This window comes from Castor canadensis, chromosome 1, assembly GCF_047511655.1.
Source record: "Castor canadensis chromosome 1, mCasCan1.hap1v2, whole genome shotgun sequence".
Lineage (NCBI taxonomy): Eukaryota > Metazoa > Chordata > Mammalia > Rodentia > Castoridae > Castor > Castor canadensis.
This window is the reverse complement of record NC_133386.1, coordinates 36,283,748-36,311,123: the sequence shown is the minus strand read 5'-3', so window position 1 is coordinate 36,311,123 and position 27,376 is coordinate 36,283,748. Positions and strand designations below refer to the sequence as shown.

The 27,376-nt window shown below is 40.5% G+C and overlaps 2 protein-coding genes across 5 annotated transcripts in view; both read right to left on the bottom strand.

The window, feature by feature from the left end:
• The window catches only part of Echdc1 (ethylmalonyl-CoA decarboxylase 1), a 106,827-nt gene that overhangs the window by 24,319 nt on the left and 55,132 nt on the right, over positions 1-27,376 (bottom strand). Inside the window, exons 1-4 of one of the 4 annotated variants that reach the window (XM_074075200.1) lie at positions 14,671-14,810; positions 14,532-14,598; positions 11,179-11,400; positions 7,733-7,875 (exon numbers count right to left, since the gene is read on the bottom strand). In XM_074075200.1, the coding sequence (XP_073931301.1) occupies positions 7,733-7,875; positions 11,179-11,398 (363 nt within the window). In that variant the 5' untranslated portion in view covers positions 11,399-11,400; positions 14,532-14,598; positions 14,671-14,810. Of the gene's footprint in view, positions 1-7,732; positions 7,876-11,178; positions 11,401-13,911; positions 14,309-14,531; positions 14,599-14,670; positions 14,811-27,376 lie in introns of those variants that run through there. The other 3 variants (XM_020163653.2, XM_074075191.1, XM_074075207.1) reach the window with 3 other exon arrangements.
• Positions 15,156-20,154, bottom strand: LOC141423444 (uncharacterized). The gene is made up of 2 exons (XM_074075153.1): positions 18,661-20,154; positions 15,156-17,920 (listed from the first exon to the last, which is right to left on the bottom strand). Exon 1 carries the CDS (start codon positions 20,152-20,154, stop codon positions 18,955-18,957), a length of 1,200 nt encoding a protein of 399 aa, XP_073931254.1. The 3' UTR covers positions 15,156-17,920; positions 18,661-18,954.

Here is a 27,376-nt window from a genome sequence, read left to right as displayed (position 1 = left end):
ATTTATAGGATGGTTGGAGAAATAAAAAAAATGTATCTATACACTGTGTAGAAAATTACATAAATGTAAGACTTTGGAGTTAGTGTAAAACATTAGGATAAGAATTCTAAGCTAATGGTCATCAGGGCTCAGAATTTTGACATTATTATTGATTCTTCCATTTCACAATTTTTCTACATGCAGTTAGTTACTAATATGTTCCCTCAGATCTTCCTTTAAAATATTTCCAGTAGCAATCCTTTCTTTTTCTATGATCTGTGTTATACTTATGCCTATATTATTACAATAGCTTGGTTTCCTAGTTGATCTCTCTGTATGTCTTTTTCTTCTTAAATACACCTTCCGTTCTACTACCTGATAAATCTTCCTATAGGATGATGTTATCTTATCACCAATAGAATAAAGTCTAAATTTCTTGGCAAGAGCTGATTGCCCCTTATCATAAACTATCTTACACCAACTTTATTGGCCTACCACACCACTCACACAAGCACCTTAACCTTCAGACACAACAAAATATTTGTATTCCTCTAATCCCTTCTATACATTGTTGTTTCTGTTCTTTCCTCACATCATTTCCACTATTTGGCAGCCTGACCTTAGCCTCTGTTTTAAGGAATGCTCAAATCAAATAATATTATCCCATCAATATATTCTAAATTCACAGTCTTTTTTATATTTGTAACTTAGCAATAGTACTTATAGATTGTCTTGTGTGAATTATGTGTTTAGATTATAAGACACATTATCTACATAGAATGGGGACTAAGGAACATAATAAGTAAGTCTTCAATAATCTTACCAAAGATATAGTAATGCAGTAAGTATCAAGGTATAGTATAAGTCTTTTACAAAATGCTTGAACTTGAGAAGACTGTCAAAGAAGAAACAATTCATTTTAGCTGGGATGGGTGCAGGTGGAGAGGTTTTTATAGAGAAGAACAAGAGATGGCAGGTACTAGACCTAGATACTAAGTTCCTTGAGACTGAAAGTGCATCTTCTTTATCAAGCTAATAAAAAGTTTCCATATAGTAGATGCTTGCTGAAATTAATGGGATCAGATGAATTTAGGTGGACACTATGTTGATTTACAAAACAAATTCATTCAAGTAAAGTTAAAAGTCAATATGGTAGAAATTTCCTAATTCTAAGCCTTTTCCAGGAAGATAATTTTATATCACAAAATGATGACAAAATTAATATAAGCACAAAAAGCTGAAAAGTTCTAAAAGTAGATCGATTTATATTCTGCTAAAAATGCCTTTACAATAGAGCCTGTTAAAGTCATTCACATGTAGTTATATTAATAGGTCTTTTTTTCTCCTATTAGATGTGGATTATTTAAAATTTTGATAGAAGTACCTAAAATTGAGAGAAAGAGAAGTAACACAGGTATCACCCTATGTAGTATTATAATTATTATTAAAAAGATAAAAATTACATTGCAAATGTTTAAAAGCAATATGGACTAATGGTTAGGAGCACAGATTCTAGAGCCAAACTACCTAGGTTTTATTCTGGGCTCTACTACCTACACACTGGTTAGACTTTTCTCATGTGAATGAACTTCACTGTCCCTCAGTCTCGTCATTTGTAAAATGGTTTTCATAATAGCACCTATTTCATTAAGAGGGTTAGTAATGATTAAATAAGTATGGCATATAAAGAGCTTAGAACAGTGTCTGCCATGTAGCAGGAGGACAAAAATGTTACTTGTAATTATTATTATTATTACTAATAACAATGGCAATCAGATAATGAGTATATTTTGGCTTTAAATATATAATAAAATAGAAATTAAATATACTGGCCAACGTGACCTGAGGATGAGAAGTTCAATCTGTCCCCCAAGGCCGTTGAGCCAATGATAGTTAAATGTTAAGACTTTTCTCTGGTTTGAAGAAAGAAAATGAGTCAATACTAAATAAATCCCTACCTGATAAGTAGAGAGTAAGGGATCAATGAAAGACTAGATTTGCTAATGTATAAAAGTTTGGAGCCAGGGAATAATTTTATAAAGTGAAAAGCTGCTGCAAACAATATTTTCATTCTATCTGGATGATATCTTGAGATCCAACCCTACTCTTCCAGCTCTTGCCAGCATGACAAAGACAATGTTCAGCCAGTGGAACTACTAATGATCATATTTGCTCTATGTCACACTGATCCTAAGTGCAAAAACTCCCTATCTGTAAAAGCATTTTACTGCAGAGCCATATGTGAGAGCCTCTTTTTTTGTCTTTTTTTAAACATGCTTGTTTTTTTTTCTTTTTTAAACATGCTTGTAGTATAGATTTATAAATTTCCTTCAAATACATGTAAAGGTTTAGAGAAAATTAAAATATTTGTCTATAAATTAATAAGGATAAAATAGAACTGTACAATAGTCATAGCAAACACAAAGAAGTTAGACAAGAATTTTAGGTCCATTATAGAAACTTAAGCAACAGAATACAAAAAAGCAAAATATTGGCAGAACAGTAACAAGGGAGGTCAAGGGACAAAGGAAGATATGTCTTTCAGCTATATTAAGAACATGAAAGTTTCTAAGATGCCAGACTTTGCCTTGAGGCTTTATATCCATCACTGCAAAGTAAGCAGGTTTTTATTTTCCTATATCCTGAAGCTTATAATTGGACTTTGACTTCTTTTTAAGAAAAAATAGACCTCTTACACTTTATAGACCATCGGTGGCATCAAACTTCAATATTAAAATCTGATTCAAGTTTATATTATTTTCTTTCATCTTAATCTTTTCTCTCTTCTATAACTTTTAAAGGGTAATTGTTGTGTTGTACTAGTCCATCTCCTGGCCTCTACCTTTTCAATCAAGAATAAACTGCATAATAGGAGTAGTTGGAAAACTTTTCTTGCTCATAAAACAAATACCAAATGACATCAACTTCTTTAGGGATCAGTCACATTTAAAAGAGAGGGAAAAAAAAGGTGGAGTGAAAGCTAAAGAAATATAATAAAAATGATAATAGCGATTGATGCTGTTATAGGTACATGAGGGTTTCACTAAGTGAGTTTCTCTGCTTTCATTTACATTTGCTAAGTTTCATTAAATTTTTTCTAAACTTTGAAAAACTGCACTGGGAAAAACATCAGTATGATTATCTTTCCTTTAAAAAAGTAACTTAAGTGTTACTTTCAAGAATTTTATTTTAACTAGAGGCAATGTAATCCAATTACTAAAATCATTGTATATTCTAGTTATCTCATCACTCTTGGAAAAAGCAAAATTCATCAACAAATAAACAAGCAGATGCTACTGATGCATCTGTTACAACAAAGAGACAGTATGTTGGATAAAGAAGAGCTTCATAACAAAAAAAAGAAGAAAGAAGAAAATAAGAAGAGCCTCATTAAGAGGAAACAGTTTACAACTTGAAGTCATGTTGGGTCTCAGAATGTCTCCCTTGTGAGGAGGGAGATGCATTTATACAAACAGCTGCAACTCATATAATACAAGAATCTCCTAAGTTAGGCCTTTTTAAATTTCAGGTTTATACATATTTATGGTTACTTCTCAAGTATCTAAGAATATAGTCTATATGAAAAATGGTTATCAGGGACTTTACATAATTTCTAGTTCATGTTAATTTTTAAATCATCATGTGATAACATGGTCTATACTTTATACATATTACTACATCTCTTAATAGTACTCACAAAAAGAATTCTACTCAAATTGCTTATTTTTAATACTCTGTATTTCCTATGCTATTATTATAGAGATTTCATAAAAGTACAACAGAGGATTCATCTATCCTAGAAAATGCTTTACATCAAATATATCAATTCCTTACTTGGGAGGCAGAAATTGAGAGGATCAGAATTTGAGCTCAGTCTGGGTTAAAAGTTATCAAGACTCTAATCTCAACAAATAACCCCAGCGTGGTGGTGCACACTTATAATCCCAGTACAGTGAACATGTGGGTAGGAGGATCATGATCTGAGGCCAACCCAGGCAAAAAGCATGAGACCCTGTCAGAAAAAAATAACTAAAGCAAAAAGGGCTGGTGGTATGGCTCAAGTTATAGTGTGAGGCCATGAGTTCAAACCCCAGTATGCCAACACATACACACAAACAAAAATTCTAATCTGGATTCCAAGTATCTCATTGTTAAGCAGTTAACAATTCCAGATTTCTCTGACGAAACTGGAAGATGTACATAGACATGTATGGACAACCCTAGTCATCTGGTATCAATCTAAAGATTTACTGCAGACCCTCCCAAGAGCAGGTCACCTGAAGAATGTCTGTACCATAAAGAACAAACTACTAAGTAATCTCTTACTTGTAGTCTGCATAAAAATTTAGTATCAGACCAAATATATATGAAACACCGTGTTTCCACTTACAGCTTTTACATATATAGGGGAAAAAAAAATCTGGCCACATGATCTAAAGTGAGAAAAACAACTAGAAAGAAAATTAAAAAGTAAAATAAGCATTTATTTTTATTACCCAACTTTTCCTACCCAACTTTTATCAGGACTACAATAATCTATTATTTAATTGTATCTTTATAGTATCTTTCATGTTCTAAGGTGCATAAAAATACAACCATTCTAATGATATAGATACATATACACATAGATATGTATTAGACAGATTTTACATATATTTATTTATGTTTATATATATATAAAATCTGTCTCATCAAATCAAATGACTTATAAGTCACACGGCTAATTATTAGTACAAGTTAGGAACCAATCTGTTAGCTTGAAATTTCTAGGTTAGTGCTCTAATTATTCCAACTTTAAGTTTAATAGTGCTGCTACAAATTATGCACCATGTCATGATTAATAAGGCTATTAGTATCTCAAGGCATCTGAAATAAAAATAATTGCTAACTTTTTTTTGGCAGCTCTGGGGTTTGAACTCAGGGCCCTCACACTTGTTAGACAGGTGCTCTTACTCCTTGAGCACTCCGCCAGCCCTTTTTTGTGATAGGTTTTCTCTGAGACAAGGTCTTGCAAACTATTTGCCTGGGCTGGCTTTGAACATCCTGATCTCTGCCTCCTGAGTAGGTGGGATTACGGGTGTGAGACACTGGCGTCCAGCTATGGCTAACTTTTACAGACACAGTACTAGTTGGCCGTTTATTATACATTATCCTGAATTTTCAAAATGTGAAATATGTATTATAACCCTCATTTATAGATTAGGAAAGACCTGGAATAATTATGTGATTTGTCCAATCATTTAGCCAGAAAATTCTGACAACAGCATTCAGACGTAAGAGACTATTAAAGTCAGTGACCTGATTTACCAAGAAAAGTTTTTCCTCATATATTGATGCAAACAGAAACCATATACTCCATACAATGGTATGAGACTTGTGGAATATCATTAAAATGTTATTACTTACATAAAGTGCACATCTATAATCAAGTGGTAACAAATATTACTTTTTTCCTTTCTATATTCATTTCCTCCTTCTCTTTCTTTCCTTTTACTTCCCTCTTTTCCTTCCCTTTTTCTGTTATCTTTTTATCGGTAGGATATGGGCTGAATTCAAGAAAAACAGATTTAATGAAGAACTGATAATGGAGGATGATTAGGATTCCTACTCTATCAGGGTTATCAGGGTAATTCAAAAGCATATTTTTAAATTGTTAGTATTTGTTGAAGTTTATCATGTGCCAGTTTGCTGGGTACTTTGTGCATAAACCTCATGTAAAACTACTTGTCATGCAATGCTAAGGAGCTTTCACTTAAAGGAATTTAAGTTCTCACTGATTTTAATGATAACCTTCGGTCACTATTAATCTTCTTAACCTTCCTTTTTTCAGTCCTTCATACCATTGCATCATAATTTTTTAAAAACTAAAACAATCACAAATGGAATAACTATTTCATACAACTTCTAGAGGAAAGGTGATGATCTATTATATCCATATTACCAAATTATACAACTTCTTTAAAATCTTACAATAGTCTTCTACCTTACAATATATTTTAGTAGACATCAGCTAACTTAATGAGGATTAAGTCTGTGAGATAGGTTTTTCTACCTCCAAGGAGGATGAACAACTTTAACTTTCTCATTTAGTTAACTGGCAAATTTGTGGCTAAATCCAAGATACCAGATTTAAAGCTATATTTATCCTGTTATATTCATGGCTCAACTAACCCAGGAATATACTTAATGCACTTGAAAGAGAGACACCTAACATTCAAATTTTAGTCTCTAATACCATCTTCCATAACCAGAATTCACTGGAGAAATCACTGATTCTAAGATTACAGCAGGAAAAATACAAGATTAGTCTGGAGTATCCTACTGTAACTGAAAGTAAGGAAGAGAAGTGTTCAAATAAACCAAAAGAGTAAAAGATAAGAACAAATCTAAAAGAGCTCACATTGGCTAAAGCTGCAATAACTTGAGCAATAAAATGAGTAATGCATCCAAAATACCTATGAGTGAATACGGATACATATAAATGACTGAACAGCTAATACAAATAAATTTGTGTTGGGGGGAGACACAAAAGTTTTTAGAAGAATTTCAAATGATTGACATAGATATGTCCCTCATCCAGGAGATGGAATTTATAATACTTGAGTATAGACTAAACTTAGTGACTTGCTTCCAAAAGGCAGAGTGTGGAAAGTAACTTTAAAGTAGAGAAACCAGGCAAATACTGCATTGGTCAAGGTTAACATCCACAGCAATAAGCCATGTTCCCTGAATATGATGTGATGAAAATGACACCTGACCTCTGATTTTCTGTTCAGAAATCCATACCCCCAAACTAATCTGAAAAAAAACACCAGACCAGTACTCTTCAAAACTGCCAAGACCATGAACAATAAGGAACAATAAGGAGTATGGAGTACTATTACAGACTACAGGAATCTAAGGAATCATGACTAAATGTATTATGGTATCCAATATGAAATTCTAAAGCAGAGAAAAGGACACTGATCAAAAAAACTAGTGAAACATGAATAAAACATGCAGTTTCTTTTCTCTCTCATCTTTTTCACAGCTTTATTGAAGTACGGTTGACACGTAGAAAGCTATAATCACCGTTAGGACTGGAGACATACCTACCAACTCCCAAAGGTTTCTCTCATCTTGTTTGTTATTACTTGCGCATATATGTGTGTGCACATGTGTATGAAAAGAACACAATGTAAGCACTGCTCACTATAGATGCCCTAGCATACAATAGTTCTCCAGGTCATAACCCATGAATGAACAATGATATTTTTACTACTAGTGAAACTCTACCACGACAAATCTATGAAACACGGTAATATAAGATGTTAAATTCAGGGGAAACTGGGCATACACTATATGGGAATTCTATACTATGTTTGCAACTCTTCTGTAAATATGAAATTCTTCTAAAATTTAAAAATGTATTTTAAAAAAAGCAGTAGTTGGAAGGAAGTAGCAGGAACAATACCGAGAGCAAAAAAGAATCTTCCTCTCCAAAAAACACCTGACAGCACTCTTCTAGACCAGAAAGATTAGTAATTTCAAAGCATTAATCAGTGTCCTTCCCAGATATCCTATTGTAAAGCCTTAAAAATCATTTGTATAATTACACCAAAAATATAACAAATATCCCCAAACCTTCTGATTCTTTGAAAGCTATTAAAAAACTAAGAGTTATGATGATAACCATACAGGTAAAATACAAATATCTCAGCCACAGATGTCTGTAAGTATGTAAATTCTAATGCAAAATTCATACAACACTTGCCTCTGGAGTTCCTAGTGCCTTCACAGCATTCAGATCAGAGCCTGATGAGAAAGTATTTTTTGCCCCACGGACAATGAGGCCTTTCCCTTCTTTCCAATTTTCCAATTCAATCACTCTTTCTAAAAGTTGTAACATCATAACACCTGCCAGAGAAGGAAGCAGGAAATCACAAACACATGTAAGAGACTGAAACCCACATATAATCTGAAATAAAAGGTATCATAAAAGTCATATATTTTACAAATACTTGATATCTATCAAATGCCTATTGTGTTGATATAATGCAATACACAAACTAGGTATATGTGACAGTCTTTGCTTTAAAAGTTTAAATTTGTTTATGTATCTATAACTCTATCTTAAGAAATCATGCAAATATGTTTAGGTAGAAAAATTAAAAATGTATACCACACATTAGAAAATTGGAATGTAAAATATGAGATATGTGGATAAGGAAAAATTATTTCTTAGGATAAAGATAAAACATAAGTCCAAATTCACAGAAAGTACATGTTAATTGTGTCGGTCAACAAGCTCAACAAGCTTTATGGGTATAACATAAGACTATGAGATCTTATGATATACAAAACAAAATGAGAATCCTACTCTATCACATCGAAACTAGTAGATAGGATGTGAATTCAGGAAAGTACTAGTAAATAACATTTTGATTCGTGGTTGACAAACTGCTCTAATGAGCCCAAGGCATACTATGGATGTGATTTACAGGCAACCATCAAGTTTATGTTTTGTAGATTAAATTAGATTTTTACCTTGATATGATTCCAAAATTCTATTTCAGTTCCTTATTATAGATGAATTTAAAACAGAAATAGCATGGACTGTAACTTTTATATGTGCTTATCTTTGGTAATGTTCCAAATTCATAAAGTTCTTAAGATTTCAACATGAGTAATTTTATTTTCCTCTGCCTAAGAAGTGCTTTAGAGGCTAATGTGAAGGTTTAACAGGGTTATAACTGACAAACGAACTGTACCAAGTCTCTAAAACTTACTATATAGGCTCCACTGAACTATGTACTCTTACCTTTAGAATATAAATCCCTTCATTTTTTGAAGTAACCAGTACTGAAGTGGTTCTACAATAAGTGTTCAATCAATGTTATGAACACACCAACTAATGCAGCTGTACTTTCTAATTGCCATGTATGATCTATTTAAAACTGCAATCCTTCTCAAGAATGTCCTAGATGCTTCAGAAATATAGCTCTTGCTCTCAAATAATTTACAATTTAGTAGGAAAAATAAAAGAATAAAAGACCTACACATGTAGGGTAAGAATAAATCTGCATAGGCAAATGCAGACCTTTATTTATCTGAGATATTTAAGTGTCTAAAAAAATAAAGGTGACCTTGAGTATTTAAAAAAAAATTCTACTAGTAGTTAATACTTATACTTTGTAAAATAAACCTTAAGAGTTGAATGAGACCTTTCACAGTAAGGATTTTAGAATAGCTGGTTGATTTTTTTAACAAGCGCATTGTGGGCTCTCTCATCTTTTCCACATCTAAACAAGCCAAACATTAACCCCTGTCAAAGCGATATTCGCTTCCACCTGAACAAGAGATTATCTGTAATTATTCAGTAGTAAATTAAAACTACTGATCTAATTTAACCTTCTAGAGCAGTCTTACCTTTCTAACTTTATTCTTCCTTGGCTAATATTAAAATTGGATTTTATTCCCTAAACCAATAGAAGGAATGGCACTATACTGTCTAATAAAGTAGCCACTAATCACATGTAGCTATTGAACACTTGAAATGTGGCTAGTCAAACTGAGACATGCATTAAGTGTAATACCAGATTTCAAAGACAACATGAAAACAAAAAAGGAAGTATCTCATAATTTTTCTATCAGTTACTTGTTGAAAATGTATTATGGATATACTGAGTTAAATAAAATGCATTATTAAAATAAATTTTACCTGTTTCTTTTTGCTTTATAAATGACAGCTACTAGAATAATTAAAATTACATTATGTGGATCACATTTGTGTCTTGTATTATAATTTTATTGCTCAACATGGATATAAAGAAACATCTCTGAATTCTGATAAATGTAAAGAAAAACTGCTTTAGATATAAAGATCCACTGTTGAAAATGTACAAAGTTTACAGTTTACTGAATTATGTCTAGAGGTGTGATTATATATGAAGTAAAATTTACTGATATTTTGAACCCAGTATTTCAAATATTATTAAAGAATAATAACATTTACGCTCTCCCATAAAGTATATAACTACCACAATCACCTTGAAATGTGTGTGACAAGTGGTCAGGATGGCTACTCATTAACTGTTGTGTAACGCCATGGTAGGATGATTCAAATTTGAGCTTTGGCAAAAATGCCAAATTACTATCTGTCCTGGTTCTACATGTCTTTTTTCTTTTTTATATAAGCATATACTAATTACACTCAATAATGTTTTCATTATGACATTTTCATAGATGCATTTAATGTACTTTGATCATACTCACCCCCATTACCCTCTTTTGTCCCTACTTTCTCCTACTACTGGTCTCCTTCCTCTCCCAAACAGTCCCCCTTCTACTTTCAAGTCTTTTTTTTTTTTCTTTTTTAAATCTAGATTCCACATATAAAAGAAAATGTGCAAAATTTGTCTTTCTGAGTCAGGCTTATTTTGTTTAACATTATGATCCGAATATAAAATTTTTAGGAGTACTGACTAGCAAATAGAAGGTATTCACCAATTAAGAGAGTCAACTGATAGGCAAATACAGTTTTGCTTGGAAGAATGAATTCTAGTATAGCAGGTGACTGTACTTTATAATAATTTATTATGCACTTCAAAATAACTAGAAGAGAGGACTTTGAAGTTCTAAACACAAAGAAATGCTAATTTCCAAATTTGATCATTATACATTATATACACAAATATAATTAACACATTGTATGCCATAAATACATAATTAAAACATGCTGCTTAATTTAAAAAAATTTAGAGTGCCTTTTTAAAACTAAAAGCCTTTAAGGGAAAAGAGAGGGAAAGTAACAATGATAGCCTTATCTCAATACAAAGAAAAAACTTTAAGCTAAATGATATTTTTCATTTACAGGTTTTGTCTTTAGTTTCAGAAAAATCTTTTGACTTCTCCTTCTACATGATTCCCAGTATCATTAGCTGAAAACAAATGAATTGTTTATACAGTTAAGAAACTTCACTGGAAAAATGTGATTTAACATTGTCCTTTTTTGTCTATCTATAATTCAAGAATTTTTTTAAAAACTAAAACATTCATAAATAGTAAAAATGTTCTCATTTTATATTCTTGTTTTTTGTGTGTTCTACTGTGCAGACCAAACTTTCAAAAATTCTGTCACCAAAGCAAGAGCAAAAAACACAGGACTGCAGATAGGATTTAGTTTCACTCTTTATCTAGGAAAAGAATGAACTCTGATACCTGAAAAGGCATTCATCTTACTAGGATTGTTCAGAGTAAGAATGCCAATGCCACTGTCTTCCTTCTGAAGGTCAATGGATCCACCCGGAAACTTCTGAAGTGTCTTTTTCACTTCTTCCTCATGAAAGCCATGAGTAGTATTATAAAGTGACACTCCTGTTAGCTGCAGCAGGTTTGTCCTTGCAGACAGAGATGATGTCATCAAAAGACTTTTTGCCATTTCTGGAAAAGAGGTAAGTACGCGGTTGTCCAGATTAAAACTCATTTATCTAATGTTATGTGTTAGTAGGCTATAGTAGTAGGCCTTCCTGTTGAATTGGGAGTTGCTCCCCACTTTTAAAAGTACTCTTTCAGCTGGACACAGTGGCACACATCTGAAGTCCTTGCTATTTAAGGCGCTGAGGCAGGAGGATCACCTGAACCCAGGAGTTTGGGACCAGCCTGAGCAACACAGCAATACCCATCTCTCCAAAAAACAAAAAAGAAAAGCAAATAAATAAATACATGCACCCTTTCAGGAGATGGTCTGTATGGAACTCCTTTCTATTTCCCTCTTTCTCAAACCAAGTAAATGATGAGGCATATCACTGTAGTATATCAAGATGACATAAGTGCAGTATATTTTCTGGAATGCAATACTCTAGTAAAGTTTAGAAAAAATGTGGCTGTTCTGTACTTAACACAATCTCATGCCTCCAGATAGTCTTTCTCTTCACATTATTTCTTCATCATTCAACCATTAATTTTTTCAAAACTTAAGAGTAATTAGGTACGAATGTCCCCTTGGGAACAGTCTCTATGCAGAATGCTGCAAAATTAATCCCACTCTTAACAAAATTTTATTCTTAGCATTACCCTTATCTTCTGCAATGTTTTCATACAAAAAGCTGAGAGGGGCCTAAGGAAAATGGGGAAAGAAACAGGAATGTGCATGTGTTTGTTTTTGTTTTTGCTCCCCAGGGTCTGTCACTTTTCTCTTCTTGCTTTATATATACATCCCAAATAATCTGATGTCTGCCCAAAGACTTTTTTGCTCTACGTAAATATTTTTGTTTGTATAAAACATACATTGGGAAGAGCAAACACCACGTATGTCATAGCTCACTGAATTTTTACAAGGCGAAAACATTCTAGTAAATAGCATCCAAATCAAGAAACAAAATATAATCCAAACTCAAGAGGTCCCTATACCACATTTCAGTCCTAATTTTTCAAATAAAAAATGATTATCTTGCTTCTGACACTCGAAATTATTTGCCTGATTTTGAACTTTACATAAATTGAGTAATACATATTCTTTTGTGTTGGGTTTCAACTTCATATTTTAACCTCTATTACTGTTATTATGTGTAATTAAAGTCCAAATAGTTCATTATTGTCATTCCAGTATGCTATTATAAGAATGTTCATAATTTATCTAATGCTTATAGATATTTGGGTTGTTACCACTTTTTGACACTACTGGTTCACTTTTGGTCAATGTGTATGCATTTCTGACAGTTATGTATTTTGGAACAGAATTGCTGGGTTGGCATACTGCAGCCCAGCTTATATTGATTGTTAAATATTGAAGAATTTTACCAGTTTGCTTTTTAAACTTTTGCAGCTCCAAACTGACCTTGGTAGCAGTATGAGTAAACATTAATATCACTTTCTCTCTTTTTCCCTTCCTTCTCTCAATCTCCCCTTCACACAGCACCCTCATAACTGTATATACCACCAGTATACCACCAGTATATTGTATACAATTGTTCATTTGTTCAACTTTGGAATATACTGCCAAAGAACTTTGCAATCTGATTGCACCAATGCATACTGCCAAGGTAAGGCATGTTCTACCTGCTCCACAACCATACCACTTTTCCTTTTTTCCCCTTTCCATTTTAAGCATTCTAATAAGAATGCTCATTTTGGTTTCATTTCTATGAAGTACAATGAAGGTAAGCTTTTTTTTTTTAAGACAGTGTTTCATTATGAAATCTAGGCTGTTGTGGAACTCACTATGTAGCCGGGGTGGCCTCAAACTCACAATCTTCCTGTTTTGGCCTCCCAAGTATTGGGATTACAAGTGTACACCACCATGCACTGTTCCTAACCTCCACGTGCACATCATCTTTTGTAAAGTACCATTCAAACATTTTGCCTATTTTTTTCTATTTAATTGTTTCTTATTGATCTGCTGGAGATCTTTTATTCTGCCAGTTGCTTTCCTAAAGTCTGTAAGATAACAAATCTCACACTTCAGATCACAGAATATCCTTGTAATCCATTCAGGATATTCCACATTTAAAGTTTCTCAGTATCTCTCCTGCAAAAGGATTAAATACAAAGTTCCTCTCCCACACATAGCCAAAATGAACAACCTTCAGTTCCTCACATCCTTCAGCTTTCTTGTCATTCCAAATTTTGACATATATATGATCTGCCTGTTACACCTTTTTCTTCCTAATTCCAAGACATCTCCTGACACTCTAGACTACATAAAGTCTCCTAACTCTCTGCACTCTCAACATCTAAATCTCTTGCCAAAACTCACTCACTGCCATGAGTACTTTTTAACCAAATTGTCCCACTAAACTTAACTGCCAAGAAAGCATCTGCAGTGCCTAGACCAGTTCTGGACAAAGAGAAAACGCCAACAATTTTCTTAAACATCAAATTCCACACAGAGGTTTAAAACTCTAGCCACAACCCAACTGTCCATTTACCCTGCTTATTATTTTCATAACTCACCGTGTTTTAACTCCATGCCTCTTCACAAATCGGTTTTCCTTACTAGAATGCTAATCACTGCCTGTGTCCCAGCTAATTATCTACTGATCTTTCATGTCAGAACCCAGTAAGGTGTCAAGAAAAGATCACCTGTTTTGTTACTAGCCCCGCCCTTGCCCAGTAGATTTCATAATTATACCTCTCCCCAAGCTTATCTCTACCAAGAGAGTGCCAAGTCTTCAAAAGAAGGGGTCTTCTGTTATTCCTACTCATGGTGTTTATCTTCATACTTGCAGCATCTAGAACAGCAGGTAATACATTACGCTTTCAGATGTGGAAGTTTAGAAAGAAAAGAGAACTGATTTAGAAGACCTATCAGTCCTTCCAAACAAGTAACTTCTCTACGGTTTTAATCTCTTACATTTGTGGCCCTTGTATGTGTGAAGCCTTACATTTTTTTACTGGAAGAGGGGAGAAAGGAATAAAGGAAACTAACCTAGAATAAAGGACCCCATGCCAAGATTGGGTCGTTCATTTTTATTGCTGGAAAAGCGACTGCACGAAAAAAAGTGACATAAAAAAATTTCAATTCAGCAAGACAATTTAACACAGACAATTTTAGCGATCCTAAGGATCATTACCTAAGTTAGCATACGGCTTTGACAGTATTCAGAAATTTAGTGCGTTGCATCGAGCCTCCTTATCCTTCTGCCGATGGTAAAAGGCGGTATTACTCCACGTCCACTGCACTTTTCCTTTTTCCCACCGCCCTCCCCATACCTCGCAACGTCGGTCCGAGGCGCTCGGGGCGGCGTCCGTTCCAAAGCTCGGCGGAGGGCGGCGTGGCAGGGAACCAGAAGTCCAGCCGATGGTTCTCTGGGATTCACTTGCCAAGGAGTCAGCATTCAGTCCTCAACGACATTTTAGAATTCTCTTCCTGATGACAAAGTGCCACCTTAGCTCAGTCTCTAAGCACACGGAGCCCCTGGAAGTCGCAGCAGGGACTTCCCCTTCCGTTTTCCGCGTCTGCTCCCTGCACCCCTTCCGCTTTGTGCGAGTCCTCCTTACTTATGCCAGACCCTCTTCCGCGTCCCCGTGCGCATCCACTGCTCGTCCGCGGCATCTGGCTCTCACCCGGGCCTCCACTCGGCCTCTCCGCGCAGTCGGAACGCTGCCCTTAGCGGACGCCGGTGAGCACGGAAGTCCCGCCCCTCCTGCCCAGGCTTTCTCCCGGTTTCTCGTCGCAGTTGTACACTGACCCTGAAGTCGTGAGACGGCCCTGAGCCAAAGGTTCCTATTTTACTTTGTTCAGAGGTTTGGCTAGCTGGTAGAGTGGCTCAAGTAGCAGAGTGGCTGCCAAGTAAGCGCGAGGCCGTGAGTTCAAGACCTAGTGCCGCCAAAAATTGAGCTAGGCAGGACAAAGGAGGCCACTGAGTCTGCAGGACTAAAGAAGGAAGGGGAGAGAAAGATACCTACAGATGTGCCCTCAGGTAGAAAGCGTTATTGGGAGTGTGCGGGTGTTGGGGTCCTAGGTTGACCACCCTCAGAGGAACAAAAGACACTCACAATAATGTAAGCCACAAAGCGAGGTTTATTTCCAGCCAGCTGGGGTCTGGGTATCCACCTGACGCAGTGGGTTTCAACACAGACCCCGAATACAAAATTCAGGCTGCTTTTATATTTTTTAGACATTAGTCACGGTCACACAGCAATTTTTATGGTCCCTGGGGTCACATATTTCTGATATCTCCCACATCCTGGTGGTGGGGCAAGATTACTTGAAGATTATTTATCAGGAATTTGGTAAACACCAGGTGTCTCAACTCATTGACTCACATACCGTTTTAGCAAGATTAACCAGAAACAGTCCCTGTTCCCAGAAACCGTCCACCTCCCTTAGTTCCAGTAAGTGATGGCTTGGGTCATGTTAGCCATGGCTGGTTTCAGGCTGAGTGGGGTGCAAGCCTCAAAGGTACCCTAACATTCCCCCCTTTAGTTGTTCATAATGAGGAATCATGCTCATCTGGGCGATGAGCGTAAACATCCTCAAGGCTAGGTAACTGTTCGTATTGCTGCCTCAGGACCATTGGTTGGACTGTACTAACTCGATCTTTCACGAAGGTCACTAGCTTATTCAGAATACAAGGACCAAAGGTTAAGATAAGCAGTAGTATGACCAGAGGGCCCACCAGGGTAGAGACCAAGGTACTGAACCAGGGGGACCTATTGAACCAAGCTTCGAACCAATTTTCTTGGGCTTCCCTTTCCCATTTCCTTTTTGCCAGTCCTTCCCTCACTTTAGCCATAGAATCCCTAACTACCCCTGAATGGTCAGCATAAAAACAACATTCCTCCCCTAAGGCGGCACATATTCCCCCCTGCTGAAGGAACAATAAGTCTAGGCCCCGTCAGTTCTGAAGCACTACCTCAGATAGAGAGGTAAGGGATTTTTCTAGGTGACTAATGGAGGCTTCTATCCTCTCTATATCCTCGTCTATGGCCGCACACAGCGAGGACATCCCTTTATGTTGAGTAGCCAGGGAGGCTATGCCGGTTCCTGCCCCAGCCACCCCTAGCTAAGTAGGGTAGCAATGGTTAATGCAGAAATAGGCTCTCTCTTCTTTCTCTCACCTGTTCCTGTATTCCAGTATGAATATAGGCTCTCCTCAGAATGATAGATGATGAGGGGCAGCACAGCCACTAGGACACAGAAGTTGATAGGCAAGGGGTGAGCCCGGACTGTGAGCATATCCACCATCCATTGCCTTTTGGAATTACCCACTTAATACCATCACCCCAGGTGGGGTTGTTATCTACAACAGAACATAGGTCCTGTTTTCCCACCGGCACCTTCCCTAAGCAGGTTCCTTGGCTGCTCACTTGTTGTATGGTCAGACCTCTCTTACGGTCTCCCCAGGAACATTGGGTGGGGTTTTCACTAGTTGAGATATCGTAGGTGACATTTAGCCCTATTGCCTCATAGAATGGGGGCCTCACATCATAGCACAGCCAGCAGGAGGTAGTCATATTAGGGTTGGTGTGGTTCAATGTTAGGAATGCAGCATTTACCAGATTCCAGAGGGGGTCTGTGGACCCGGTCATGAGACTGGGCTTCACCAAGGGAGGGCCAGTGCCTAATGGTCCTGGAGTTTTAATACTAGCCTTTGTGTGAGGCTGGGTAGGGACTGGGGTTGTGCGAGGTCAGAGAGGTGGCTGTACATAGGGCGACTTAAGTACTTTGTTGGGGCCTACCATTTTGGACGATGACCCCATGGGCTCAACTTTTAATCTGATTACTACGGTCGAGCCAGAGTGTCCACCATATTTATAAAACACAAGTCCCCACACCTTACCTTGTATCCACCCGGGGGTGTCCTCTTTGCCATTGTCAGTGAAGGTGACCTTGATTCTATCTGTATCTGTGGGCTGGCATTTATGGGTGGGTGACGGAATTCTGCACCCCCAGGGTACCCCATTTACAAAGGCAAATTTGACTAGGTCCGGTTTTGATATCCCCCACTTCCATTCACCATCGTTGGATGTGACACATGCCCATGACTTACAGAAGGAGTATTGTATCCCCCCACAGTCCTTGTTCTTTTTGTGGCCGGGGCAAGCATAAAAACCATAACGTCGGGCTGACTCCAGGGCAGTAGACTTGTAGGCAGGATTGATGTCTCTGAAGCAGAATTGATGCTCCGGCCACCAAGTTCCTATGGGGGCAGTGCGAGTAGTCTCATTAAGGGTGGTATAAGTCTTCCCATCAGTGAGTATCCAGGTTTGCTTATAGGGCTGGTGAGGGTTGGTTTCTGCAAGGCTCCTGCTCTGGGCATTGAGCAAGATCAGAGTGACCAGCCAACCCATCCATGGCTGCTCCTGAAGACTCTGCATGTTCCCGGGGTCGCAAAAGCTTCAGCTTCAATGGGTTATCTGGGTGCCGCCATGCAGTCCACTCTCTAGCCTCTTTCTGTTCCTGATGATTGGCTTGATGCACGTGGGAGTGATGGACCCAAGGCCTGATGTTGTCAACCTTAAGAGCAGTGGGGGTAACCAAAATGACCAGGTAAGGGCCTTTCCATCTTTCTTCCAGAGTGCGGGCTCTGTGCCTCTTTACCCATACCCAATCCCCTGGGACAATGCCATGTTCCGGGTTTGATGTGTCCTTTGTCTCATACAAGGCATGCACTATGGGCCAGATTTCACGTTGGACCTCCTGTAGGGCTTTTAAGCTGGCCAAGTAATTTGGGGTCTTGGTCCGGTAGGGTTCGGACAATAATGGGAGGGGCGGAGCCCCATATAGAATTTCAAAAGGTGTCAATCCATGTACATATGGTGAATTTTGAACCCGGAAGATGGCATAGGGTAGGAGGGCCACCCAGTCTCTGCCAGTCTCGATGGCTAATTTAGATAATGTCTCCTTTAGGGTCCGATTCATTCTTTCTACCTGCCCTGAGCTCTGGGGGTTATATTCACAATGCAGTTTCCAATTAGTCCCCACTGCCCGGGCCAGCCCTTGTAGGACATTACTGATGAAAGCCGGACCGTTATCAGAGCCTAGAGTTTTGGGGATGCCATGTCTGGGTATGATTTCCTCCAGCAAAACCTTAGCTACAACCTGAGCAGTCTCTCGTTTTGTACGAAAAGCCTCCACCCAGCCTGAGAAGGTGTCTATCAGAACCAACAAATACCTATACCCATACCTTCCCAGCATCACCTCAGTGAAATTCACTTCCCAGCTCCATCCTGGCACCCTCCCCCGTACCCGTGTACCTGTACGTAAGAGTCCCTTTTTGCTGGGTTTCATAGCCTGGCACCCGGCACATTGGTCCACAATCCTTTGAATCTGGGCTGTTTGATGCGGGAACCTGAGGCGGGCCGACTCGAGGAGGGTGAGTAGTTTCTTCTTGCCTAAATGGTTGGCTCGAGGTAAATTGGAGAGGAGAAACAGTCCTAACTTTTCAGGAAGGATCAGCTGCCCTTCCATATCATGATACAGCCTTGCTGATTGGGCTCTGGGCATCGGTGATCTTGGATCCACTGTTTGTCTTCCAAGGTGTACTCGGGTCACGGTGGCAAGCATGGAAGCTCAGGCATGGGTAAGGTCAGCGCTAGGGTTGTGGAGGCCAAAGCAGCATTTCGGGCCGCTATGTCCTCACGCCGGTTCCCCATAGCTTCTGGAGTCTGGGCAGATTGGTGACCAGGAACATGTACTACCGCCACAGCTTGGGGCTTCTGCACCGCAGTCAGTAGTCTCTGGATCTCCGGGAGGTTATGTAACTCCTTTCCTTCCACTGTAATGAAACCCCTTTCCCGGTAGATGGCGCCATGTACGTGGACGGTGCCAAAAGTATAATGGCTGTTGGTATAAACAGTCACTCGTTTTCCCTCAGCCCACTCGAGTGCCTCTGCCAGCTCAATCAGTTCGGCCTTCTGGGCTGAGGTCCCTGGGGGCAGCAGGGCACTCCAAATTATGTTCCCACCTTGGTCCACCACTGCTATGCCCGCCTTACCCACCCCATCCAAGACGAAACTACTCCCATCTGTATACCATACCAGCTCACTGTTGGGTAGGTTTGAGTCCGGGAGATCGGGGCGCACTTGGGTGATTTCAGCTATAATGTCCTGACAGTCATGTAGAGGGGCTTCCAGGTCTGGATTTGGCAGCAAGGTGGCCGGATTTAGGGAAACCGGGTCAGAGAAGAGGATTCGGAGAGCATCCAGCAAGAGCCCTTGGTAATGAGTCAGTCGGACGTTGGTCATCCATCTACCTGGAGGGTGCTTTAGGACTCCCTCTACTGCATGGGGGTTTACCACCTTCAGATGTTGCCCAAAAGTGAGCTTATCTGCGTCCTTTACCATTAGGGCAACTGCCGCTATGATCCGCAGGCATGGGGGCCAGCCCGCTGCAACTGGGTCTAACCTTTTGGATAGATAAGCAACTGGCCGCTTCCAGGGCCCTAGGTGCTGCATTAGTACCCCTTTCGCTATCCCCCTTCTTTCGTCTACAAAGAGGGTGAAGGGATTTAGAGGGTCTGGCAGCGCCAGGGCCAGGGCTCTCAAGAGGGCAGTCTTGAGCTCCTCAAAGGCCTTTTGTTGATCTGGTCCCCAGGCCCAAGGGGCCTTGTCCTTAGTTGCCTTGTATAAGGGTTTTGCCAGTTCAGCATACCACAATATCCATAGCCGGCAATAGCCCGCCGTCCCCAGGAACTCGCAGACTTCTTGAGCTGAGGTGGGGACAGGGAGTCTGAGAATAGTTTCTTTCATAGCATTTGTTAACCATCTGGTTCCCTCTTTTAGCTCATACCCCAGGTAGGTGACTGTCTACAAATTTGAGCCTTCTTTGCACTGGCCTGAAAGCCCAACTTCCCCAGCTCCTGGAGGAGGTCTCCAGTGGCTTGCCGGCACTCAGCTTCAGATGCAGCTGCCAGAACAGGTCATCTACATACTGCAAAAGTGTGACGGAACTGTGGCTCCAGCGATATGAGTCCAGATCCTGATTAAGAGCCTCATTGAACAGAGTAGGGGAGTTTTTGAAACCTTGTGGAAGTCTAGTCCATGTTAACTGTCCGGGGGTTCCCGTATTTTCATCATGCCATTTGAAGGCAAAAATGTGTTGACTATTGGGTGCCAGGGCTATGCTAAAAAAAGCATCTTTCAAGTCCAAAGTGGTATACCAAACATGGGAGGGGGGCAAATGGCTCAGCAAGGTATAGGGGTTGGGGACTGTGGGGTGGATGTCCTCAACCCTCTTGTTTACTTCCCTTAAATCTTGGACTGGCCTATAGTCTTTTCCCCCGGGTTTCTTAACGGGGAGAAGTGGAGTGTTCCAAGCAGAATGGCAGGGCCGTAATATTCTGGCCTCCAGGAAACAGTTTATGTGAGGGGCCCCCTCTGTGCCTTGGAAGACATGGGATACTGACGGACTTGGATGGGCTGAGCCGAAGCCTTGATCTCTACTATTACCGGGGCTCGATGTTCCGCCAGCCCCACACCTTCTATTTCTGCCCAAGCCTGGGGGTAGGTTTGAATCCAATAAGCCATTTCAGGGGACCACTCAATAGGTTTCGGGGGAGGGTCCCACAAGGAGAACAAGTGATGTTCATCCTCGAGAGACATGGTCAAGACTTGGAGGGGCTGTCCTTGTCCATCTGTCACTTTGATACCGTCCGGTTCAAAGTGAATGTGAGCCCTCACCTTAGTTAGCAGATCGTGTCCCAGAAGGGGGGCAGGGCACTCAGGAATGACCAGAAAGGAATGGGTCACCTGATGTCGGCCCAAATCCACCTGACATTTGCTAGTCCATTGATATGCCTTAGATCTAGTGGCTCCCTGCACAAGGCTAATTTTCTGGGACAGTGGCTCAGTAGGTTCATTAAGGACTGAATATTGGGCCGCTGTGTCCACCATGCATCTCACGGGCTTCCCCTCCACATATATGTTACCCAAGATTCGGGGAGTGGGTCCGAGTCCTGTGCTCTCTAGTCACTGTCCATTCCAGCTAACAGGACTTGGGCGTCATTATTAGGGCTGTTATTTGGTCCCGGGCGACCCTGGAGTTTGGGACATTCCTTCTTCCAGTGTCCATATTCCTTACAATAGGCACATTGTCCCTGGTCTAGCCTGGGTCGATCTCTTCGGGGACGTGTGGGGCCGGTCTGTCCAGAACTCGGTCCGGCCAGACCCTGGACTCCTGCTAGCAATATCTTAGCCATCTCTTTTTGCTGTTTCTTGTTTTCATTACTCTGGTGTTCCCTGTCCTCCTTCCGAATCCTTTCTTGTAGTTCCTGATTCTCCTTCCTGATTCTATCCTCTTGTTCTTCCGGGGTTTCTCGGGTGTTAAAAACTCTTTCAGCTACTTTCATCAGATCCCGGGTAGTCATCTCCCCAAGCCCTTCTTGCTTATATAGTTTCTTCCTAATATCAGGGGCAGCCTGGTTTATGAAGGACATTATCACAGCTGACTGATTCACCTCCGCTAGTGGGTCTAGGAGGGTATACTGTCTGTAAAGACGCTCAAGGAACACGGCCGGGCTTTCATTTTCCCCCTGCATTATTGCCTTTACCTTAGCCAAATTGGTAGGGCGGTGGGCTGCCACCCGGAGGCCTGCCATAAGAGTCTGGCGGTAGACCTGGAGATGCTCCCTACCTTCTGCAGTCCCATAGTCCCAGTTGGGTCTGTTTAAAGGAAAACGATCATCAATCAGGTTTGGCAGGGTGGTCGGTTGCCCATTGTCACCAGGGACATTCTTTCTGGCTTCAGTGAGAATCCACTCCCATTCCTTGGTGGTGAATAGGGTCCTAAGGAGCTGCTGACAGTCATCCCATGTGGGACTGTGAGTATGCAAAATGGACTCGAACAGATCAGTCAGGCCTCTAGGGTCCTCAGAAAAAGGAGGATTCTGGGCTTTCCAGTTGTACAGGTCACTACTTGAAAAAGGCCAATACTGATAGGTGCGTCTCCCATCGGGACCAGCACCACCCAGGGCCTGCACTGGGAGGATGGGGGGCCCAGTGGAAGTGGAGGAGGGCTCCTCCTCTGGGGTTTCTTCTTGCTGCCTACGGGGCCTGAGTTCCCTCACCGGTCCGGAGACTAGGGCAGGGGGTGCAGACGGGGAGGCTGATGAGTGGGGAGGCTCAGAGGAGCCATCTGCCTCTGGCTGGAGTGGCGCAGCAGTGGCATATGGTGGGGGATTTACTTCACAATCTAAGTCTATCAAGGATGGATGGAGAGTTGGGTCTTCCTGCAGAATAGGCTTCTTAGGGGAATTAACGGGAGTGGGGGTGTTCCCCAGCATGGCCAGTATTGCGGGCCGGTCTGTAGGTGCTCCATGGATAAATGGCCGCAGCCAGGAAGGGGGGTCTTCTACTAAAGTCTGCCACATAAGGACGTAGGGATATTGATCAGGGTGGCCATGAAGACCGGGTCTATTAATGACATCTCAGACCTTCTTAATCATGTCCAAGGAGAAGGTACCTTGAGGAGGCCAGCCTACATTAAAGGTTGGCCATTCCGCTGAGCAAAGGGTGTCAAACTTACCTTTCTTAATTTTCACGCCATAATTGTGTCCCTTAGCACGGATTTCTGAAAAATGACTCAGAAGGGTCTTAGGAGTTACCTGAGCCTGTCCCATGATGATCAGGAGAGATGGACAGAGGAGACAGCAAAGAACAAAAGAGATGATTCCAGCAGACAAACAAATTTGCACAGGACTCTCTAACATACACAAGTACCGGCCAGTCAACCAGACTACTCTCACAGGCGCAATTCCATTCACACCAGACTCTGGATCCTTACCCAAAGACCGCCCAAATGGCGTCCACTGAGGATGCCGGCGTGGCTCCTGACTGTCAGGGATGTCTCCCACGACTTCCAATAGTGAAGCCTCCAGGGCTGTAACCCCTTCCTTCCACTCAATGAGAATTCTCAACCAAATTCAAACGGGGACTCTAAGTCCCTCCAAACGGAGGTGGCCAATCCTCCTTCTGCGGTCTTTCCCAATTAAACCTCGGTATTGGAGGTCATTTGTTCCTCTCAGGAAGGGGCTGAGATCTCACTGGGGCCTCCAGATGTTGGGGTCCAAGGTTGACCACCCCTCAGAGGAACAAAAAGACACTCACAATAATGTAAGCCACAAAGCGAGGTTTATTTCCAGCCAGCTGGGGTCCAGGTATCTGCCCGATGCAGTGGGTTTCAACACGGACCCCGAATACAAAATTCAGGCTGCTTTTATATTTTTTAGACATTAGTCACAGTTACACAGCAATTTTTATGGTCCCTGGGGTCACATATTTCTGATATCACCCACATCTTGGTGGTGGGGCAAGATTACTTGAAGATTATTTATCAGGAATTTGGTAAACACCAGGTGTCTCAACTCATTGACTCACATACCGTTTTAGCAAGATTAACCAGAAACAGTCCCTGTTCCCAGAAACTGTCCCACCTCCCTTTGTTCCAGTAAGTGGTGGCTTGGGTCATGTTAGCCATGGCTGGTTTCAGGCTGAGTGGGCTGCAAGCCTCAAAGGTACCCTAACATTTGTACCCTAACACGGGGAAAGGAGAAAGCTGGGTGTCTCGACATTTGTGAGTGTTCATTGTATGCTTTAGTATTCGTTCATCTCTGTTTGTGCAGGGATTTGATGGAGTTGTCACATCCTCAGTTACCTGGCATCTGCTTTTTTTTAGAGCACAGAGATATGTACGACAGGGAAGGAGCAGGAGCTCAGTTTGGTTGCATTGGTAAGAAGAAGTCATTATTAGAATCTGTGATGGTTAATCTTAATTACCAACTTGATTGTATTTAGGAATGCCTAGGATATTAGTAATGTAACAGGAACAGACACCTAAATATTCTCACACCATAGTTTTAGTCCAATAATGAACTCACTTACTACTTTGCAGACTGCTTTCAGTTACACAAGTTTTGGGCTTTTTTTTTAAGTCATTTTGTTTCTCATTGTCCTATCTCCTTCCCCCCATTTCTCCATGCAAGGAAGAATTTCTTTACAGCTCTAGGAAAGGTCTTGTATTCTTCTCTCTGTCTCTCTGACCATTGGAATGAAATCGTTATGGGAATCTTGAACTGAGATTTGGGTCACTGAGGCAATCAGTAGGAAGCATTGTTTTATTGTGTGAGCACAGACTCAGTGGATTCCAAAGGCTGAGCCCCAAGAACACAGGGTCTCACCTTATATACCCTTGCAAGCAGGTTACAGAAGCAAAAAACAACATTTAACCCATCTGTGGTTACCAGCAATTCTATAGGTTACTTCACCCTAGTGCTACATGACTTTCTTCCCCCAGTGCTATGTGACCCTGTTCACGTTTAGATTCCTTAAATTTTATCTCTCTGCTATGCCATCCCTTCCTCCCTGCTACTTTATAAGAACACAGGCTTGTCTGTTTCTTTTCTGGTCCTCCTCCCTGCTACAAAATAACACCCAACACATCAGCAAAGGAAGGAATGTTCAGACAGCAAAAGATACAGCTCCAGAAACTAAAGGCCCAAAGTCATGCCTTAGCATATCCATCTAAAGTTCATGCTCCAGGGATTTCCTGTAAAAGCTGGGCTCCACTCATTGGCAGCAGGACTATAAGTTTTTTTCTTTTAATTAGGTAAGTTATGCAGTCCTCATTGTGCCTGATATAATTAATTGTGGAAGATTCCCAGACAAGCAGCCACACTGGTCTGGCAGGGAAAGAGTTAAGGCAATTTTATCTTGCCCTGGCTGAAAACAAGTAGAGCAGTCTGCTCACTTGCAATAAAGCCTTGCTTGCAATAGAGGCGATTGCATAAACACTCTGACCATTAGGGCCCAGCTGGCGTCTGTGTTACCTCCTCAATTCTTGCTTGTACACCTAGTAAACTTTTGAACCTGCTGAACTTCCTCTAAACAGAGTATCTAACTGCTGCTTATTACACATTAAAGTTGAATCTGATCTCTGAATCTGTTCCCTGAGTGTTTTTGCAATCAGAGAAGAGTCTGGACATTTGGCCCTGCTAAAGGGACCTCAGGGACCTCACCACTGGAACGGTGAACAATGGAGGATGAACGCCTGCTACCAAGGAAATAAGGTACGGGAACTCCCTGGTAAAAAATGGTAGGATCACATTCAAGCCCTTTTTTGGCATTAGTAGGTGAATTAGTTAGGCAGAGAGGTTTTAAAATTTCAAAAGACAATCTGCAGAAACATTTAAATACCTTACTTGATTTTAACCCATGGATCCCCCGGAAGGGACTATTGATCCTGAGCTATGACAGAAGGCTTTACAAAATGTGGAAGATAAAGCAAAACAAGAGGATATTAAATTACACTGTGGGTTTTGGCCCAATATGAGGGCTATCCAGGAAGCCCTAGGTCACATAGAACAGAAACCAAAAGAACAAAAGGAGAAACAAGACAAAAAAAGAGATACAGAGGAAGAGAAAGAATCTTTTTCTCAGACTTGGGTAATGACTAATAAATCCAAAGACCCTTGGGCAAGTCTAACAGCACAGCTTTGCCTACAAAGAGATAAAGCCCTAGAGACTTTAGAAAGATGGGCCCCAGAGGAATATCTTCCTCCCTCTTGCCCTCCAGGGCTACACCCTTATGCAACAGCACTCCCAGTTAATGTCAGTCCTACACCTCAAAATCTGGCCACTCACCTACCCTATAGCATTAAGGATTTAATGTCTTTCCAGGATGCTGTCCGGGAGCATGGACCACATGGCCACCTAGCCATGAGTATGTTTGATTCCTTTTGCCAAAACCTTAACTGTCCTGAGGATTTTAAAATTTGGCACGTTGCTCACTGTCCACAGGGGAATTTTTTAAATGGAGGGCTTTATTTGCTGACCAGTGTGACCAACAAGCTATCAGAAACGAGAGAGCAAATGTACCCATTACTAGTGATATGCTCGTAGAAGGCAATTACTCCTCTGTGGCAGTGCAGGCACGGGGGCCTCCTCAATATTATGATCAAGTTAGGCTGTGTGCACAAAGGGCATGGCAGGGACTAACCTCTGATACCCAGTCTCTTCAAAAGCTATTCCAAAAGGCTGATGAGGCTTGGGTGGAATTGCTAACAAGGGTCACCAAAGCAGTGGAGAGTAAAATCCATCATGGGGGAGCACGTGATATCCTGATATGGACTCTGGCATATGAGGGAGCAACTACTGAAAGCAAGGCAGCTATTAATGCAGTAAAAAATGGTAGTATAGAAAAATGGACCCTAGCAACACAGAACATAGGGACACATTCACATCAAATGGCAGCCTTAGCTAATGCTTTTTCAGAAATCATGATGGAACCAAAGAAGGGATAATAAGTGTATCTATAACAACTCTACACCCCTTATGCTTTACAAAAAACACTATTAAATTTCCTAAATGTATATATCTTACTAAAACTAATGTAACTTTCCCTATGGGCCTAGTAGAAACTTGGGATATAAGTTCAGCCATAAGTAACAAAAATCATAGACAGAGCTGACATAAACTACACTTGCCTTTGCACAAGTAATATTGAAACAACTGAAAAATGATGGTGGCAATTTTGTAAAACTATAAAGGCCAGGCCCATTATGACAAAATATGTAGCCTGGGGACCTATCTTCTTTTATAATGTATCCACTGGAGAAAACATATTAGAATTAACAACCACATACTCTGCTCCATGTACAGGACCTAATCAATGGCATTTTTATAGCAATATAAAAAGAACAATTGCCAGCCCATGGGCCACTGGTTCTTTGGAGTTGCTGCTACTATCACTAGGGACATTGATTTGGAGAAACTGTACAGTCAGAGCAGCTGCAAACTGGCTATACATATCAGGCACTGTAACAGTCCAGTCAATCTCACTACATGGACAACCATCATTAATGCTCCCCATTTATTCCTATGGGTAAAAAAGGATAACAAAGAGATACATCATAACTCAATTATAACAGGCCTCCTCACAGATTACAGCAATGATAGTCTCTGGGATAACCATGAAGCC

Excerpts from the sequence above, each read along its gene's own strand:
- LOC141423444 (XM_074075153.1), bottom strand. The coding sequence starts at position 20,154 with ATGAAAGAAACTATTCTCAGACTCCCTGTCCCCACCTCAGCTCAAGAA.